Here is an 18267-nt window from a genome sequence, read left to right as displayed (position 1 = left end):
ACTCTGTGCTCTGGTTACAACACCCACACTCGTAGTGGTGCAGGGATCAACAAAATGAGTGTGGTTAGAAGAACTTCCCAAATTCGAGAGAGACCTCTTTTTTTTCCATGGGTTGCTACTGTGGTGGCAGGCTGCACATTTTATTTTAATGTGGATTTGGTATCCAGCACAATTCCTTCAGCTTTTGCTGCCTCAGCTGCCTTTCTACAGTCAATATGTGGCTACACACAATCCTTTCTCCTCCACCACCCTGTCACGTCAAGAAATTCCTGAGATCCCACTGAATTCCACAAGACACTTCATTTATACACTTCAGCTCAGCAGCATTAAGTTTCTTGCAGGGTTTATTTAGTTTGAACCCTGAGCAAAGTTCCCAAGTGCTGTGTGTGTGCTCAGCTGGATGACTCCAACCTTGCTCCCGGCTGTGCTGGGACAGGCACCACTCACCTGCTGGGGGTACAGCCCTGCCACGGCTGTGGGAGCAGTGTCCTTCAGAGAAATCCTCTTGGGAAAGCAAAGGCATGAGCCAGGTAAGAGCACCAGCAGGGAACTGCCTCCTCTCGCTATCCATTCCCACTGTGCAAGGGACAAAGAGTGGGAAAGAACTAATTTTAAAAAATAAACAAAACAAACCAATGTTCCCGTGGGTGGGATGTAAACTCACAGCAATGATTCTTTCTTTAACACAGATATCCCTTGCATGGTGGGGGCAGAAGAGAGACCAGCCAGACCATCAGCAGTTTCCTGGCTGAGATGATTCCCCTGTTTTTCTTGTGGGTGATGCATTGAGTGTCCCAGGGACCTCCAACAGTGCAGGACTGGGTTTATATCTCATCGTGAAAGTGGCCCAGCTCCACCTCTGTTCCCTCCGAGAGGAGAGCAGAGCACTCCCTGCCTGACCTTTTGTCACCGGGAGAATAAGCTGCGAGGGCTGATTCGTGTTTCTGAGGGAGAGTTAGGAAAGACGACAGCTCCCTAATCCCTGAGAGCGTCTCCATGCCCGCGGTCAGTCCCCACGGGGGAAGGCTCGCTGCCCTGCTGACCCTCGGCCCTCTGACAGCTCCTCTGGGCACTCACCAGTTATCACACACAGCCTCACCTGTCACGGATCATCTTTCAAATTCTCCCTTCCTCCTTTCCCACCACTCTTGCCTCAACCAGGAGATGGGAAATTGAAATTTTAACAAGACGGGGAGTTAGAACTAAATTCTAAATTGAATTCTAGGCAGTTCTAATTTAACTAATTCAGACTAAATGGCGACTTTCACAGAATCAGTATAGTTGGGGTCGGAAGGGCCCTTTAAAAGTCCCCTCGCCTGGCTCCCCGCAGAGCCGGGGACTGTGGTACCCAGGCGGCCGCAGGTGCCCGGGGTGGTACCGGGGCTGGCACCGCCGCATCCCGCGGATGTCGCATCCGCTGCGGCCCCTTGTGCAGACACCGCCAGATCCCGGGGGCCGCCCGGCCGAGCCCCCAGTGCCGTGCCCGGGGAGCGGCCCCGCCCCGCCCCGCCCCGCCCCGCCGGTCCCGCCCGCCGTCACGCAGCCGCCGCCGCCGCCGAGCCCGGGGAGGCAGCGGGCAGGGGCAGCCGCCGCCGGAGGAGGCCGAGGCGGAGCGGAGCGCGCAGCTGCCGCGGCGGGGGCAGGTAGGGCTGTCCCGGGCGGGGGGTCCCGGGCCGGCCCCGCCGAGCCGCGGGGAGATGCGGGGGCGGGACCCCGGGCACGGTCACGGGCGGGAGCGGGGGGAGCCCCCGGCGCCCCGGGCGGGATCGCTCACCCGCGGCCCGTCGGAACGGGGATAAAACCGTGTCCTTACGTAATGCCGGGCGCTGCGACGCGGGGGCCTGCCGGGGAGGCGCGGGGGGCCGGCACATCGCGGGCGGCGGGCGCGGCGGGGTCCCGGTGCCGCATCCCGGGATGCCGCGGCCGCAGCGCCCAGGCCGAGCTCAGGGAACCGGCCTGGCCCCGTGACGGGAGCGGAAAGGTCACTGGGCCACGGCGGGCGGGCGTGAGCAGCGCTTCGGCAAGCGGAACCGTCCTGCTCCTCGCCGGGAGGCAAAGGTCGAAGGTGGCTGTACCTGCCCGGGTTTGGCACCGTCTTGGCTCTGACATCCCTTTCACCTTGGTCCTCTGCACCCCCGGGATCCTTCTTGCGGGTTGGCAAATTCATTCTGATATGTACCCAAGCCTCAAGCCAAGCAGCCAAACTGATTTCTTCTTCCATTTTATGTTTATTCTCAGAATGTTGCTTTTTACTTGTGGGTAGTAATGTCAGTTTAAAAATTCCCCCTGTCTCTGGTTTCCCTTCCTGTACCTTGCACTGTGGGGTCACAGCAGAGTCTGCCTCGATTCTGCCTTGTCACAGCCCTTCCTGGGAACAACTCTTGCTGGAGGGAGGAAAAGTCTTTGAGTCATTCAGTCTTTGGGTATTTGCAAAAAAAAAAAAAAAGGGTAACAGAATTTTCAGAAAATGGAGTGGAGCTGACTCATCATCAGTGACCAATGCAGGGTTGTGTCTCTGGGGAGTATTTATAGTGACTCCAGCAGAAACAGATCCCAGCTTGTTTCTCAGATGGCTTAGTGAGAATAGAGGTGTGTTGCAGTTTGTTTTGTTGGGTGCAGTGGATGGTTGAATGATCACCTTTCTTATGGCACTGCACCTATGATTTTTTGTCAGAAATGGGCTTTTGCACTATGGCAATGACATTCCAGAATAATGCCTCCCCCCAGTACTCTCCATCAAAGGTTTGCACTGATCCCCCTTTTCTTCCTGCCCACATTTTGGAATGTGTGTACAGGAGTGTGAAGGTGTGGGGGACATTGCTGCTGGCTGCTGTAGCAGCAGGAGGATGTCCCCAGCCCTGGCACTGTTGGGATGGAGGCAGGACACACAGCTCAGGCCCTCGTGGGCTTGGCATCTGCTGCAGGTAGGGAAAAATCATCCACTGGTGTAACAGATACTCCTCTTCTGTGTGAGCTGTCACATGGTGCTGGAAGACAAAATTCCATTTTAATTACTCATCCCCATAGATCTGGTGCTAGGTGTTCCTGCAGTGGGGCTGGGAGTGAGGGACATGTCCCTTCCTGAGTGTGCTGCCAGGGCGTGCACTGGCCTGGGCCCTGCCATGCTGGTGGCACGGGGTGGGACAGCAGCACTGCTCTTCTCCTCCTCTGCAGGTATTTAACAGAAACAGTTTAATTTAACATGTAGGGACTGTGGTTCTGTGGTCTTCACTTGCAGTTTAGTAACTACAGTAGCTACAACAAGCTGCAACATCACCCAAGTCCATTTAATTGATACTTATATGTGATAGTTTAATACGTGCTTTCCATACAACGCTGTGGTTCTTAATGTACAATACAATTAAGAGCAAGCTGTCTCTTTCTTTAATTCCATAATAAGTATAGCCTAAATAATAATATTTATATTTGCATTTAAGGGGTTTATTTCCTTTATGCTCCTCTGTTTATTGGGCTACAGAAGTACTGCATAAACCCTTCTTTAAATCTGCTCCATCATGCATGCAGTTCCAGAGCAAAGCTTCAGCAGGAAGGCTGGGATCCTGCAAGTGTCACAGGGACGCTGCATGGCTTTGTAATGCCTGCAACAAAAGAAATTGTGCACTCCCAATCTTAAATTTTGAGTCATATGGTACATGGATTATATGATGGCTCAGTAACAAGTTGGGACAAAAAGTGTTGTTAAGTGTTGTGTCTAATAATGCCGAGAATTTACAAACCACGTGCTTTTACTGGCTTCTCAAAAGCCTCGTGAATGTTCTCAACTTGATGTTTGACCTCTGTGTGACTGTGCATTTATTTAAGGATAAATGTATTCTTAAATCTCTGCACAAAGAGGCTGCTGAACCTGATCAGAAGCAGGCTGTGGGCATGACTTGAAGAGATTTGGGTTCTGGACCATAAAACCCAAAGTGTGGAGCCAGCATGGAGCTCCCTTGGGAGCCTGGGATGTTGTACAGGGGTGCTGTACAGATGCCAAGTGGAGCTGGTGCCTCCAGCCAGCCATGGGATGTGGCGGGAGCTGGGCCCTGCTCTGAGAGCAAAGCCCGTCCTTAGTGGTGTATTGACACAACAGACACTGCCTGGGAAATGACACTGCCCAGGCTGGAGGTCCAGAAAAGCACTTAAAAGCCGCTTCATTCCAAGGAATAATTTTTCCTTTAATGAAGGAGATAAATGACAAATAAATTAGTGTTCTTTTTAACCTTGAGGCAAAAGACTCTCGTGTGGGTTTTTCCCCATGCAGACAGACTGTACCTGGTCACATAACCCAATGCTGTCTGTCCCATTCCCAGCAGCTGTAACGTGTCCACCCTGCAAGTAGCACCTTTTCATGCTGGTGGAGACAGGGAGCTGGAATGTTCAGTGCTACTGGTACCATCCAAAAATGGTACATGAGTTCAGATTCGTTGGGAAAATATGTGGCTAGATAACGATAAATCCAACCTTTTTACTTTCTTAGCCTTGAATCTGATAGACTGCCATTGTCTTAATGGGAATTTTATTCCTATAATGGATTTTATTCTTACCTTAAATTTTTAGATTGCTCCTTTTCTCTGTGTTACTATCATAAACCTGATAATTATGTGCAGGGAAGCTTGAACCTAGGCATGTATGACAGTTATCAAGCAGAGATGAGTTTTCCTTTGGTTGCAGCCAATCCTTGTATTTGCCAGAGCACCCTGTGGGTTTGTCACTTTTTGCACTGAATTTGATTTAATTGCCCAGAACTGCATCATAGAGTGAAAACCTTGCCATCTGTGGCACTGGAAAATATTCAAATTTGGCCTGTGGTAATGAAGTCTTCACTGGGACTGCTTCTTGGGTCCTGCAGCTCCAAAGGGAGCTCGTGATTTTCTCCCTGTGGCAGTTATAAATCAGGCATTCTTGGAGGTATGCTCACAGCAGCACTCCGAGTTTACTTCTCCTCAGTTCAGGGTTTCTTCAGTCATCCCTTGTGCAATGGTGTTTCTTACTCAAGAAAACGGAAATATTTTCCCACTTGGAACACATTACAGATATTCTACTTGGCCTGCTCTGTGTGGGCATTGAGGTCCATAGTCACACTGAGCTATTTGCACAGTTGGACAAGGATAAAAGCAGTGAATTCATTTCAGTCCAAACCTAATCTGAGTTAATGTGCAGGGATCCCACTGGTGAAAAGCAAGGGCACTTGGCCACAGTCATTCCTTGATCCTTTAAGAGTTTGAATCCCTGCTAAGCATGCTTGTCTTACAACCTGTACTCGCACAGGATGTAATCAGTTTTGTTTTCCATCTGTTAAACAAGAGGCTTCTTATTAGCCAGTGCAAACAGAAATTTTTTGTTTTGTTCTTGCTGACAACAGCAAGGGTAACCACCAAGTACACAGCTCCTAGCGTTTTTTCACACTCAGCAATTTTAAACACCTTGCTCTGTGTGTGTTACATGGTTTGCCTTACAATCAGCAGGGATTTGGCTTTCAGTATTGTCCCCTAATTATAGTAATTGTCTAAGTGGAGCTCTCATGTCTCCCACTGTTCTGGGCCCAGACTCCAGCAGTGGAGCAGCCTGGCACAGCTCATGCACCTGATGAGCCTGGCCACAGCCAGAGGGGATACACGGGCGTCAAGGAAAAAAACTTGGCTTCGTGGGTTTGGAGAAGCAAAAAAATGACTGCAAAAATCCAACCCAAAAGTGTACAGCGTTCATTTGTGAAGAAAATATTTTGATTTTATGAAGTGACTCAAAGGGAGTTTTGATAAAATACATCTGATAGATTCTGAGGTGCAGCTGGCAAAGCAGTGCATTATCTTTCAAAGCGATGCTTATTTGATTTTTCAAGTGTAGAGATTTGTAATATTTTTAATTTTTGATGATGCTAAATGGTAATATCCATCAGAGAGTTCTCATGGGGCTGGGCTGCTCTGGCAAGGCAGAAGCATTTGCTGTACACAGACAGCTCTTAGTGACTCCTGCCATTCCTCTCCTGAGTGCTGCCTGACTTTGGGGGGTGATTTCCAAGCAAGGCATTGTATCTGCTTCTAGTGACTTCAATGAGGAACAGAGGATTACTCACACAAATGTGGTAATCCTTTCTTAGGGTTTTTTTTTCTGCTTGTTTTTGGGGTTTTGCCCCCTTTTCTCCCCCTTTTTTAAGGCTTATTTTGTGTATAAACATTAAACCTCTGCTTTTATGTTTTCACAAAACAAAACCAAGCATGGAAATTTAGGTCCAATACAAGCAGCTAAAATTGTTTTGGAATATGAATTAAAAAAAATATTCTAACTCCTTAGATGGTTGTGTATTTGGGGATACATTTCAATACTTGTCTATGACTGGAAAGAAACGACATGCACCCAAGTAGTCTGCAACTGAAGCTACATCATAGTATATGCCCTTGTATCCTACTTTACGTTCTGAAAAGACTGTTGGCTTTTATTTCGCCACCGGATCTGTTTCGTTCCCTCTAGGAAAGGGATTCTTCATTTATGCAGTGGCAATATCCTGCTTGTTGTCTAAAGTGCTTGAGGCACTGAGTGACTGCTGAAAGTCCCTATCTGATTATCTTGGGGTGGTGAGCTTGCCTGGGGACTGCATCCCAGCCTGCAGCCAGAGAGATATTAAAGCACCCTCGTGTTCAGAGTTAGTGGGTTTGTGTGGGCTTTAAAGGAGTGGTTTTCTGCTAACATTGAATACTCTGGAGTAAGAATGTCAGGCATTTTTTTAAGCATTTGCATGCATATGTATTAAACTGCTTATTACTTTTGAATAGCCAAAGAGTTTGTGAATGTAGAATTTTAGTGCAACATCTGGTATTGGGAGGATTAGCTTTATAAATACGATTTAGCTCCTTTGCTGTGTAGAATTTGGAAATCTTGTCTACAAAGACAGAAGATGTGCACCATTTCAGATAACCTGACTTTGTTTCCCCTAAAGAAATGACTTTATTTGAATAAGGGAGTAGAAATTATTGTACTTGGATAAAAAATGAGATTCACTTGGTTTGTTCCTCTCAGGATCCTGTTTTCTCCTCTGTATATGGTGAGACAGTTTTCCCAATGTCTGAGAAAATGGGATGCATTTATTGCTTTTGCAGCAGGCTACTGAACTAAGAATGTCAGGGCCTGCTGAGGATGGGAAAGTGAGGACCTCCATGGCAGTGTGGGCGTCCCTAAGGAACAAAATACAGTGGAGAAAGCTGTCCCTGCAGTGTCCCCACCACTGGGCTGTGCCTTTGCAGGGAACTCCAGTCTCATTTTGCTGCTGAAGTGGGGTTGTGGCTGCCCTCCCAATGGTCTGACTTCACAGATGGCCTCCCTGCAGTCTGAATTTTTCTCAGCAAGATAATTTTTTCCTCAGGTGCACAGAAAAACACTTAAAGGTCAATGTCTAAGGAGACATCTTAACCCATTAACAGCAATAACAAAGTCAAAGAAAACTGCAGCATAAGAATGACCATTAATTGATTTTGCTGACATAAAAGTTATCCATTTGCTGTTCTGAATTAGGGTAAGAGGGAAGTTCCTGACAGTAGATGCTTGTTCTGGTTACATTTCCTTAGTGAATGAGTTGGAGTCCTAATGCTTTACATCAGAATGCAGAGATCCATTGTGAGAGACAGGAGAAACATTTCCAAGAAATGGTTTGAAAAAACTGTAAGTTCGTTCATGCAGTTACACTGATAAGGAAACAACAGTTAACTCTTCAGAAAGGTGTAGAAAGTTCCTTTTCTTTTAATATATATTTGCTTTGCAGTCTGTTTCACATCCTCAGTGGCAACTACATGGTCATTGCTGCTGCTGGCTCCCCAGCAAAATGAAATCACACTGTTTGCAATAGCTGCTTTCTTCAGGCTGTATTTAAGTGGTGGGTAGGGGATACAAAAAGGGGCTGAAATGAGCTTTAGTTTCTTGTTGCTTAAATGAATTAAGTAAGTTTCTGAACACTGTTGTCTCCTTTTTACTATTTCTTAAATTTTCCTTTCCAGAAAATGGCTGTTCCACCTGCTTATGCTGACCTGGGCAAATCTGCCAGAGATATTTTCACCAGGGGATATGGTAAATAAAGCCAAAATAAGTTTGGTCTTTTACTGTCTATCTGATTCCTGAAACTGTTAGGATTTTATTACTTTCCCATGAGAAATACTCCAATTATTTCCATTAGAATCGACAGAATCACAGCTTTACATTGCACTTGCTGTTTGGAAAGGGAGTGTAACTTACTTTTCTTTTGATAAAATTCTTCCTGTTCCCCATAGAACTGTTGTTGGTTTTGAAAGAAAATTGTGTGCTGTATTTTGGCTGCGCCCTTGTATTGATAAGCAGGATCACTGATGGCAGTAGTTTGCTTATGAACAGAATGCGTCTCACTGTGAATAAAAGTATTATTACCTAATTTGGTCCCAGTTATATTGCTGAGGTCAATAGGATTCATCAGTCAAGTGCTATGTGAAGTGAGTACAAGCTGCTTCTTGGAAACACATGGTTTGATAACTGTGCCCTTTTTAAACTATTTAGTAGTTCACATTGATTTAGAAGAGAGTTTTAAGAAAAAAATCTGAAATGCTTTTCAAATAAGCATATATATGATTCATGGTTTTTTTCTCACTCTCTAGGTTTTGGGTTAATAAAGCTTGATTTGAAAACAAGATCTGAAAATGGACTGGTGAGTTTGGAAGTACACTGAAATCCAAAACATTGTGGTGGTTTTGTGATTATTGTATATTTCTTTTTAAAATAAATATATTTGTATTTATATGAACTAATATTTAACAAATTATAATGACTGATATGTTCTACTAGTATTTGCCTGATTGTATATAAGTATATTGAGAAATACATATATGTATAAATTAATTTTCTTCTTTTAGGAATTTACAAGCTCAGGTTCAGCAAACACAGAAACGAGCAAAGTCAGTGGTAGTTTGGAAACAAAATACAAATGGGTGGAATATGGATTGATGTTCACAGAGAAGTGGAACACCGACAACACGCTCGGCACTGAGATTACTCTTGAAGATCAGGTAATTTTTGGGTCCAAAAAAACGATTTGCAAAGTCACTTATACCGATCTCTAATTAGAAATCCAACCAGTGAATTTCTTTTCTGTTCAGCTTGCACGGGGCCTGAAGTTGACGTTTGACTCCACCTTCTCTCCTAACACTGGGTAAGAAGTGAGTAAGCTAAAGTGACAAAAAGGGCATTTTAAATTTCTTTGTCCTGAGATATCGAGACCAATAATAATCAGCCTGTGTATGGTAAAATCATGTACATCCCACTTAAATCTTAGTGTTAATAATCCCTTTTTAATCCTTAACTATAGCAAGCAAACTTAAACACAATAGTTTGAAAATTATAGTTAGAATTAAACAGTGAAGAAAAAGTTTTGGTTTTGCTCCATTGTGTATTTCTGGCCATGTCAGAGGAAGAGCTGCTGCCTTAATAAAAGCACTAAACAAGTCAGCTGTAATGCAAAGCTTAACAAGCTCCAGGGGCCAGTTGGCCACAGCTCTGATAGGTTGACACAGAACTGGGCTCTTGTCCCAAGCTGAATTTATCATCTGAATTCTTGCAGGCCACAGTGTGCCTTGGTGGTGGATGGGTATTTCTGACATGGTGATTGGATGCATGTTTTATGTGGGCCAGAGGGATTAAGCAGCAGCTGTAGGTCTAGATGTTGGTTTATTTTTTTCCCCTGATTATCTTCGTGCAAGCAGTGCTGCCAGGGAGTCAAAATATTCTGCACATCAGCTTCCCAGAGCAGCAAACTGCACTGCAGGCTCTCAGGGTAATAGTCCCAGGGGAGCTTTCACCCTGTCTTTAAGATTTAGTGTTTTGCATTGTCAACTGCTTTCAGTCCACTCCTAATTCTAGATTAATGAGATATTTTTGTTAATCAGAATGATTTCATGCAGACTTTTATAATTATTTCTTAATTGGTAGGATTCTTAGAGAAATTAAAAGGAAAAACCTTGTTTAAGAATGATTTTACAGGTCTAGAACTATTTCTTGGGTACTTCACAGACACTGTAGTTATGATTGCCTCAAGAGGACTGTTAAATGTGGGAAAATGGAGTGATATTCAATCCTGGTGTGACCTGGCTTAGTTTGATAATGATGCACCATGTCTGAATATGAGACTTCTTCTCCCCCTCTTTATTACTTACTGACTCTGATGAATCTTTCAGCAGGTAAAGTAATTTTTTTGGAGCACTCTGTGTTCTTATCTTTGTCCCTGTGACATTGGTGGTAGAGGTACCACTGACTTTTACAGCAGTTGCAGATGAGTGTTTTTGGCACTACTGCACTTTATTTTTGATTCTGCAAAACACAACAGATTTCTGGGTCTGAGCTAATAATAAAAAAGAGATCAGTCTCTGTGTGGGTCTGACATGGCACTGATACTGTTCTTGGATGTTGTTTTTGTTAGCTGAAGTGAAAGGTTGATTTGAAATTTCAAATTACCCTGAGTTTCCCAGAGAGATTTCTGTAAAGATTTGGTCAAAGACAGAAGACACTTGTAAAAAGAGAAGAAAAAAAATCTTAAATAAGAGTAGCTGAATATATTAGACATAACTTGTGAGGGTCTGCACCCTTGATGTAAATCAACCTAAGGGCACATGAGAAAATACTGGTCTGAGCAATAGTATAAAAATAAACAGGTGACTCAGGAGAGTTTATTTCTGCCTTAACCTGGCAGCTTTCTGGTGGCTGTAAATGGCTGTGACCATTAAAGTCCACAAAGGACCATAAAGAGAAATGGGGATGTCAGAGCCACTGAAGCAGCCTGCTTGCTTCACAGCAGACTTTCCCTCAGGAAATTGCAAAGTAGTGATTTCCTAATATCTGTCACAGTAAATAAAGTTACCCAGTTCACTAGGATTGTCTAAAAATTGTTTGCCTGGGACAGGCAAATGTTGTTTGCTTGGGACAGGCAAGCAAGTCTACTATTATGGGCTTCTGGTGGCAGACCTGTAAACTTGTACAGTTTCCATTCCTTCCTTGTACATACCAAACTTCCAAAACCATCGTATCAGTTGGAGATGAGGATATGGTTTTGTCACTTCCCATCTCTGTGCAGCTGCTTTTCAGAAAACAGTCCAGAAATGCTTCGTGGGGCACCACACCACATTTTACTGCTCATTTGCAAAGAATTCACTGTAGCTGACTTAGGATTTTGTAAAGGTGAACCCTAACAAGGTTGACATGCCATGTGGCTCTCGAGGGATGTACACATTGTCTTCAGGAACTGTTACACTGAGTTAAAGTAAGTAATAGGATGGAATTGCTGCCTACAGGTGTACCTTTGCAAAGATATGATATCTTTCTTTTCTCTTTAGGAAAAAGAGTGCTAAAATTAAGTCGGGGTACAAAAGGGAACACATCAACATTGGCTGCGACATGGATTTTGATATTGCCGGTCCCTCAATACGTGGAGCTCTCGTGCTTGGCTACGAGGGGTGGCTGGCAGGCTACCAAATGACTTTTGAGACAGCAAAGTCTAGAGTAACCCAGAGCAACTTCGCTGTTGGCTATAAGACTGATGAATTCCAGCTTCATACTAATGTGTAAGTACTGGCAGACAGGCACTAAAAAGGAATTTGGAGTGATTTTGCTGCTTACTAAACAGTGAAAGGGTCAGAGGTTCAGCAGTGGTGAACGAGGGAATGGTGAATTTGAAATTAATTCTTCATTAAAGGTGTCAAGCTGTATTTTTTCAGCTGCATTACCTTTTCTTTGAATTATGTGGGTGAGGGAGTGAATGAGGGAAGGAACTGGAAATCACTGAGCACCAAGGGTCCAGTGTCTGTCTAGCAGATAAAGGACTATTAAAATCCATTAGTGATATAAAAAATATTATAAAAGTTATAAAAATACTGTTTGTGAAAGCTGAAATAAAAGCAGTGCTTTCCTTTAACACCTGTCAACATCAAAGAAAATGGTGGTTTGATGTGTAGGTGAAAGAGTTAATCAGAGGATGAACAAGAACGGGCAGCAGGGAGTGACTGGAAGAGACAGGGACTGGGTTTGTTTTAGTACTGGAAGGGATATTGTGTAAAAGTTTATTTGGTATTGCAACTGCTAATAATTTATTTACATAAGTATTTGTCCTTTCTGAATGTATCAACAATAGGAAACCAGGATCAAACTTCATGAAAACCTTGATTTCTCTGTCTCCTCTTCCTCCTAAAAAGGCAATTTATTTCTTTGGGAAAGACAGTTTTTTAAGATTAGGCAATCCCTAATCCATTCTCCTGGCCCCCCCTTTCTGTGCCCTTGGGTAATTGGATATTTTGCATGTAGCAGAGCTATTCCAGGCTGTTTCCATCTAGGGGCTGAACAATTTTGCCTTCCTAGAGCTACTTCTTCAAAGGCCTTCTGTTCTGTTTCATGCTGCTTTGCAGCGATGTGGTTTAGGAAGCTCCCGCTGCCTTACAGAACAATTGAACCCCCACAGCCCAGACAGTGAGTTTGAAGGATTGCCAAAGCACAAAAATGTGGGCAGAAAACTTCCACAAAACAATATGTGGGGTCCCCTTCCACTCAGGAGTTAGAAGTTGCTCCTTCAAGCGCAATGACTTTCAACTTAGTTGTGCTGTAGCAGTTCAAAACACTGTATTATTGGCTTTTGGTATAAAATGCTGTGGTTATTATTACTCTTAATTAAAGCAACAGCAGAAACTCGTAACAGCAGCAGGGGCTCAGATCTGTTTCTGGTATTCCAGAGGGTCTGTTTCTCAGGTGTTATTGTACAAAACCATAATGCATGATTCAAATAGAAATCTTATTTATTGTTAATAATAGATTAGTTAGGTGATTGATGTATTTCAGCTTTGAAAATGTGTCAGAGCTTTTATATAATCCCAGAAAGAGTCGTGTGGGGAACTCCCCTTGCTAGGCTGCTTGGTTTTTACATCTACATAGGTCAGTGTTTCACTGGGATACTGTGGTAGAGCAGATAATGTGACTAGGTGGGGCTTGAAGCATGGGTTTTGTTTTTTTTTTTTGTTCCTGGTATGACACAAACCAGCTGGGGATTCCATGAAGTTACTTGCCTTAAGGGTGCCTTAATATATTAATTTTCATAAGGGGCTAGTTTTTTTTTTTTTTTTTAATTACATAAGAGGTGCTGTTAACTGCATTAAAAAGTGCTATTATTACTATTAGAGATAAAAAGAGGTTGACTTTATTATTATTATTCTTTAATAATAAAACCAGGAGGTAGGGCTGGATAATTTCTAGTTTTAAATATGACTTTCCTCATTTTTTAAGCATAGCTCAGACCGCCCCCCTAATGTTGCAGGTCAAGACAGAGCTGTGTGGGAACCTTGCACAAAATCTGCCTGTATAACCAGCTCTCCTCAGTCCTTTTTAATTCCTCCTTTTCTTGAGAGCCAAGCACATGCAGTTAATGTGAGCTTCAGTCTTATCTGAAGTAAGTATTGTAGTGTTTTTTTGGAAGAATTGCTCTAACAATTTAAAAGGCTGTTGCTATTGCTTGAACTTTTAAATAGGCATATCACTGCTGTTTGTGCAACTGTTATGAACTGAAGAATATCAGACCAAAAGGGTAAAAGGGAAAAGATCCTAAATCTCCCCCTTTTTGTAATTACTAAGGGTCTGGTGTACTCTAATAATTGGAACCAGATTATTTCAGGTAGAAATAACTGCACATCTTCCTGGGGTTTAACACCTGTTTTTTACAATATATTTTATACAATATATCTTTAAGAAAATAAGCAACAATGGAAATTCAGATGCTCTCTGGTATAGGAGGAGTGCAAGGCCTTTAGGAGTCTTTTGACATTGTTTTTATGATCTGCATGCTCTAACGTTTTTGCCTTTTATTTACCACACTTTATTCCTGTGTGACATTGGGGCAGCAGTAATTGAAAGTTAAGCTGCTCATCATTCAGCTGTGGGCCAGTGCTCTTTGCAAAGCAAAATTAGTTCCATTTTTGTTTCTACTCCATAGACCTTAGCACAGATGTACCATAAGGACTGTTGCAAATAGAATCCATTTGCAATAGCCTATATAGACTTGGAGAGTAAGTTGGCAACTTCACTTGTGATAGAGTTCCTCTGTGTCTGGTAAAAGCATGCTGATATGGCAGTTTTGGGATGACTCGGGCTCTGTGACTGGGGTACAGCCCTCTCAGGGCACAAGGAGACGTTTGCCAGGGAAAATAATTATTTCAGGGACATGCAGGGAAAAATGAGTCTCTCTACTACAAAGACTCCCGTCTACAGGAAAGGGAAAATTGGAAGCTGTCATCGTTGGTCTAATTTTTGATAGTGTGTCATGGGGTTTTTTGAGTTTCAGAACTTGTTGAAATATAACAATTTGCAATGAATTGAAGCACCTAAAAATAACTTCATAACCAATCTGGCCTAATGTCTGTATCTTAATTATTACAGGGATATTTAATGAGGTGTAAGTGGATGTTGTGCAAATATAGCTCTTACAGGAAAAATAAAAGCTGATTGTTTTGAGGTGCTGTTTACACTAATGCATTCCTTCCAGGAACGATGGAACAGAATTTGGCGGCTCCATTTACCAGAAGGTGAATGATAAACTGGAAACTGCTGTGAATCTTGCTTGGACAGCTGGAAATAGCAACACTCGCTTTGGAATAGCAGCCAAGTATCAGATTGACACAGATGCCTCTTTTTCTGTGAGTCCAGTGCATGTACATTTATATGCATTTGAAAATAAGTGCTTGTAATGGAACTGGAAAGCAGCCTTTCCCTCAGCAGAGCATGGTCTTGATGCAGTTCTCTGCTGTGTAGTTGGCACATGGATCTGTTTGTTTTGGTTTTGGCAGCTTGAGACAGCTATTGGATTTTCCTTAAAAGAGACACAGAATGTTTCATTGTATTACTGGGCACTATTTTGAGATTGTTTTTGTGTCAGTCTGGACAAAATTAAAAATTATGTTAACCCATTCTTTTCTACAGTGATTGTAGATTCTTTGAGATTGGGGATTTAAATTATTTTATAATATGTTTAAAAGCTGTTGCATAATTCTCAGGCACAGAGGACATTGAAGAAAGATACTAAATTATATACTAAATTTACTATTTATTACTAAATAATGCTTTGTTGTTTCCCTTTAAGGCTAAAGTGAACAACTCCAGTCTGATTGGGTTAGGATACACTCAGACTTTAAAGCCAGGTAAGTCTATGCAGAAAAAAGTCAGAATCAATAAAGATACTTTAATCTTGAAATATCAGAACTTCTTGGTGATAAAGTATGATGGGTTTTTTAAGATTGCTCTTGCTTGGCAAGCCAGTGATGAACTTTTCTTGGGACTGTTCTGTTAATTTTGGATATCTATTGGAAGCAGAATTATTAGAGACCATTGCCCACTGACAAAGTCAAATAGTCTTTCATGTGGATATAAAATATGCCTATAATTATTTGTGTCACAGATAAGTAACTAAATTTTTAGTATTTCAGAGGCCTCCTATTACTGAGTTTATTCTTCTTAAAAATGTGACTTTCTCAAGGTCCCCTGGCCCAGGAAGAGGACAATCTTACTGCTGCAAAATTGGTTTAATGTAGTGTAATAAATCTGCTGCCAGAATACTGAGCAGATTGACATGAAATATTGCAGCATATGGGGCTTGGGCTTTTTCATACCCAGATTTTAAAGTGATTTAGAAAGGTGAGTATGTATCAAGGTCCCAGGTTTTTGTAATTCTGGACTCTAAAATTAGATTAATCAGTAGACCAGCAGCAGTGAATTGGCTCAGAGCTTTAATTAGTTGGAGTGATAAAAAGCAGAATCTATCATCATGGTTTATTATAAATTTCATAATTCAGAAAGATTTCTTATCTGCAGTTTGTTTTAAAATGCCCAGTCCATCCAAGGCCAGCTGCCAAATCCCATTAACTTGGCTACCCAATAAATTAAAGCAGTAACAGACATGGCAGTTCCTGAACATAAAGCTCATTCCAAGTTTTAAAATGACTTTTTTTTTTCCTTTTCTCTATTTTGCAGGTGTCAAACTGACATTGTCAGCTTTGTTGGATGGCAAGAATGTCAATGCAGGGGGTCACAAACTTGGTCTAGGATTGGAATTTGAAGCATAAGGAGTGATTTCACAATTGCTAATCTGAAAATACAGCATAGCTACCTTCAGAAAATAGTGTACCTTTCAGTGTTTTGTCTGGGGTGCAAGTGTTGCTACGTATCTGTCCTGCTAGTCCTGGTTAAAGACAGCTAAGCTTTAAAAATGATGTTGTTAAAGAAGTGGAGACAAAATCACAAAAAAAATCCTAGCCTTTTTTCTTTATGTAATTGCTCATCGCATCTGTCAACTGCCATGTAGTAAGATGAAGGAGGGTGTTGATTACCTCTGCTAATATATTGATGGCACAAGGAATGTGTTAATGTGTTATAAAACCTGGGAATTGCAGACCACTATATTGTACTGTTCACTGTGTAAGCAAAACGTTCTGACGCCTAAGGTTCCAGTCAGTGAGGGAATGTGCAAACTCGTCTGAAAAAGGGATTTTAAAATTTATTTTTTTAGATACGTGTTTCATCAATGGTTTGTCTTACTTGGCTATCCCTCACCTACTGCTGTCTCCAGAATGCTTTAGGTTTGTCTACCTTGTCCAAGTCCTTGTGGAGGAGGTTTGATGTGACTCAGCCAATACTGCCTGTCCCATGTTGTGGTTCCTTCCCCTTGCACTGATGAAAAGCTTGTAAAATGGACATAACCAGGGAAGAGTCTTTGCAACTGCAATCATATAGTTGCATCACTAATTCTAAAACGGAGTTTTCTTTTATTACCACTTTTTTTTAGCAACTAAATGGGTACATTTTTAGAGAGTCTTCCATTTTGTGTGGAACTAGACCCCAAAATGCTGTACTTGACACTACTAAAAATGGATAAAAAACCCAAACCTGACTTGAATAAAATATTGAAATGTCATCTTTTACTCTGTCTTTGTATTAATTGTGAAAACAATTTCATCTACATTTGTGGCTCCAGCAGGAGAGTGGCAACATCTCGGTGCATATTTTGTACCACACAAACCAAAAATACTTAGCAGAATTAAATTCCAGACGTGGCACTGTTCTTAGTGCTGTTTAAGGTCTGACAACTCCATATTACACCTAATACCAGTATCCAACTATGACGGACAAAGACTCTCTAACAGTTTAAATTAAGAAAGTGTATGTTTATTATGACACCGGGCAGCGTGTGGGGATCGCTCCCAGAAACACACGCGCAATTTACAGATGATCACAGGGTCTTTTATGTACAGGAGTATTGAATACCCAAAACATAAATGCATATTCCTAACTCTGGTACATCCCATTCCCCACTTTGTATGGTAATTAGCCAAAAAAGCCATTAAGCATGCATAGTTTGTTCTTTGAAATGGGTCAGTAGTCTTTTTTATGGGGTGGGGTCCCAAAATGATGAAGAAAGATTGTCTTCCTCAGCTCTGACTTTTTAACCTTTAGTGTTACATGACAACTGAATCCTGTTTTTCCAGGACTGTTTGGTTTATGATTGTATTGTATTCATGGAGTCTATTGATTATTCAGGATGTAAAAGCCTAGTCTGACAGGTTCCATGATTTATCAGTTCCTTCAATCTGGCTTCTGTTAACAAAAAGGGAAGCTTAGCTACCTTACCTCAGCAATATCTATTTTAACTAAAGTCCTTAATTCTTCGAAATCAATGCTTCACTACCTCAGACACATTTAACCCAGCACTCCTGGGAGAAGTGGGGCCGTTCTGGGTATTTCTATCTCACACATTTAACCCAACAACTCCCGGGAGAAGCAGACCCCTTGAAGACATCACCGATCCAAAAGAACCATGTGCAGTCAGCTCCCAGGCAGATGCAAGCAGTGAGAGGACCAGAACCAGCCTAAAGCTGAGACTGGAGGATTCAGATCAGATATTAGAAAAGCCTTTTCACTGTCGGGGTGTTCGGGCGTTGCCTCGGTTGCCCAGGGAGGCGGTGGAGTCACCATCACTAGAGGGGTTTAAAGGCGCCGGGACCTGGCGCTGGTTGATGTGGGTTTAGGGGTCACAGTGCGGTGCTGGTGGAGTGTTGGACAGTCTAAAAGGTGTCCCAACCCCGCTGATCCCACGTCTGTAGGAGCCAGTGACCCCAGCACCCCGCGCCGCCCATTCCCCATTTCCCCGCTCCCGTGACCCCGCCCCGCTCCCTCAGGCCGAGCGCGCGCCCGGCGCCTTCCCGCCCGTGCGCGTGCGCGGCCGCCTCACGCGGGGCG

General features: G+C 42.9%; 1 protein-coding gene across 2 annotated transcripts; it reads left to right on the top strand.

The window, feature by feature from the left end:
* The first annotated feature begins 383 nt into the window (after nt 1–383).
* Nucleotides 384–16945, top strand: VDAC1 (voltage dependent anion channel 1). Of its 2 annotated transcripts, none has more exons than XM_083871608.1 (9): nt 384–530; nt 7989–8058; nt 8616–8665; nt 8871–9023; nt 9114–9166; nt 11340–11567; nt 14525–14675; nt 15119–15176; nt 16006–16945. In XM_083871608.1, exons 1-9 carry the CDS (start codon nt 522–524, stop codon nt 16095–16097), a joined length of 864 nt encoding a protein of 287 aa, XP_083727734.1. In that variant the 5' UTR covers nt 384–521; the 3' UTR covers nt 16098–16945. The 2 variants fall into 2 exon arrangements, with proteins under 2 accessions (XP_083727734.1, XP_083727735.1); XM_083871609.1 differs by lacking the exon at nt 384–530 and adding an exon at nt 1559–1643.
* The last annotated feature ends 1322 nt before the right edge of the window (nt 16946–18267 follow it).

Source organism: Zosterops lateralis (assembly GCF_965231275.1).
Source record: "Zosterops lateralis genome assembly, chromosome: 14".
Lineage (NCBI taxonomy): Eukaryota > Metazoa > Chordata > Aves > Passeriformes > Zosteropidae > Zosterops > Zosterops lateralis.
Note: the sequence above shows the minus strand (reverse complement) of the source record. Positions and strands in the feature narration are given on the sequence as shown.

Bases quoted from the DNA above. Each gene is read 5' to 3' on its own strand.
- VDAC1 (XM_083871608.1), top strand. The intron at 14,676-15,118 runs GTGAGTCCAGTG...TTTCCCTTTAAG, and splicing joins ACACAGATGCCTCTTTTTCT to GCTAAAGTGAACAACTCCAG. The intron at 15,177-16,005 runs GTAAGTCTATGC...TCTATTTTGCAG, and splicing joins CACTCAGACTTTAAAGCCAG to GTGTCAAACTGACATTGTCA.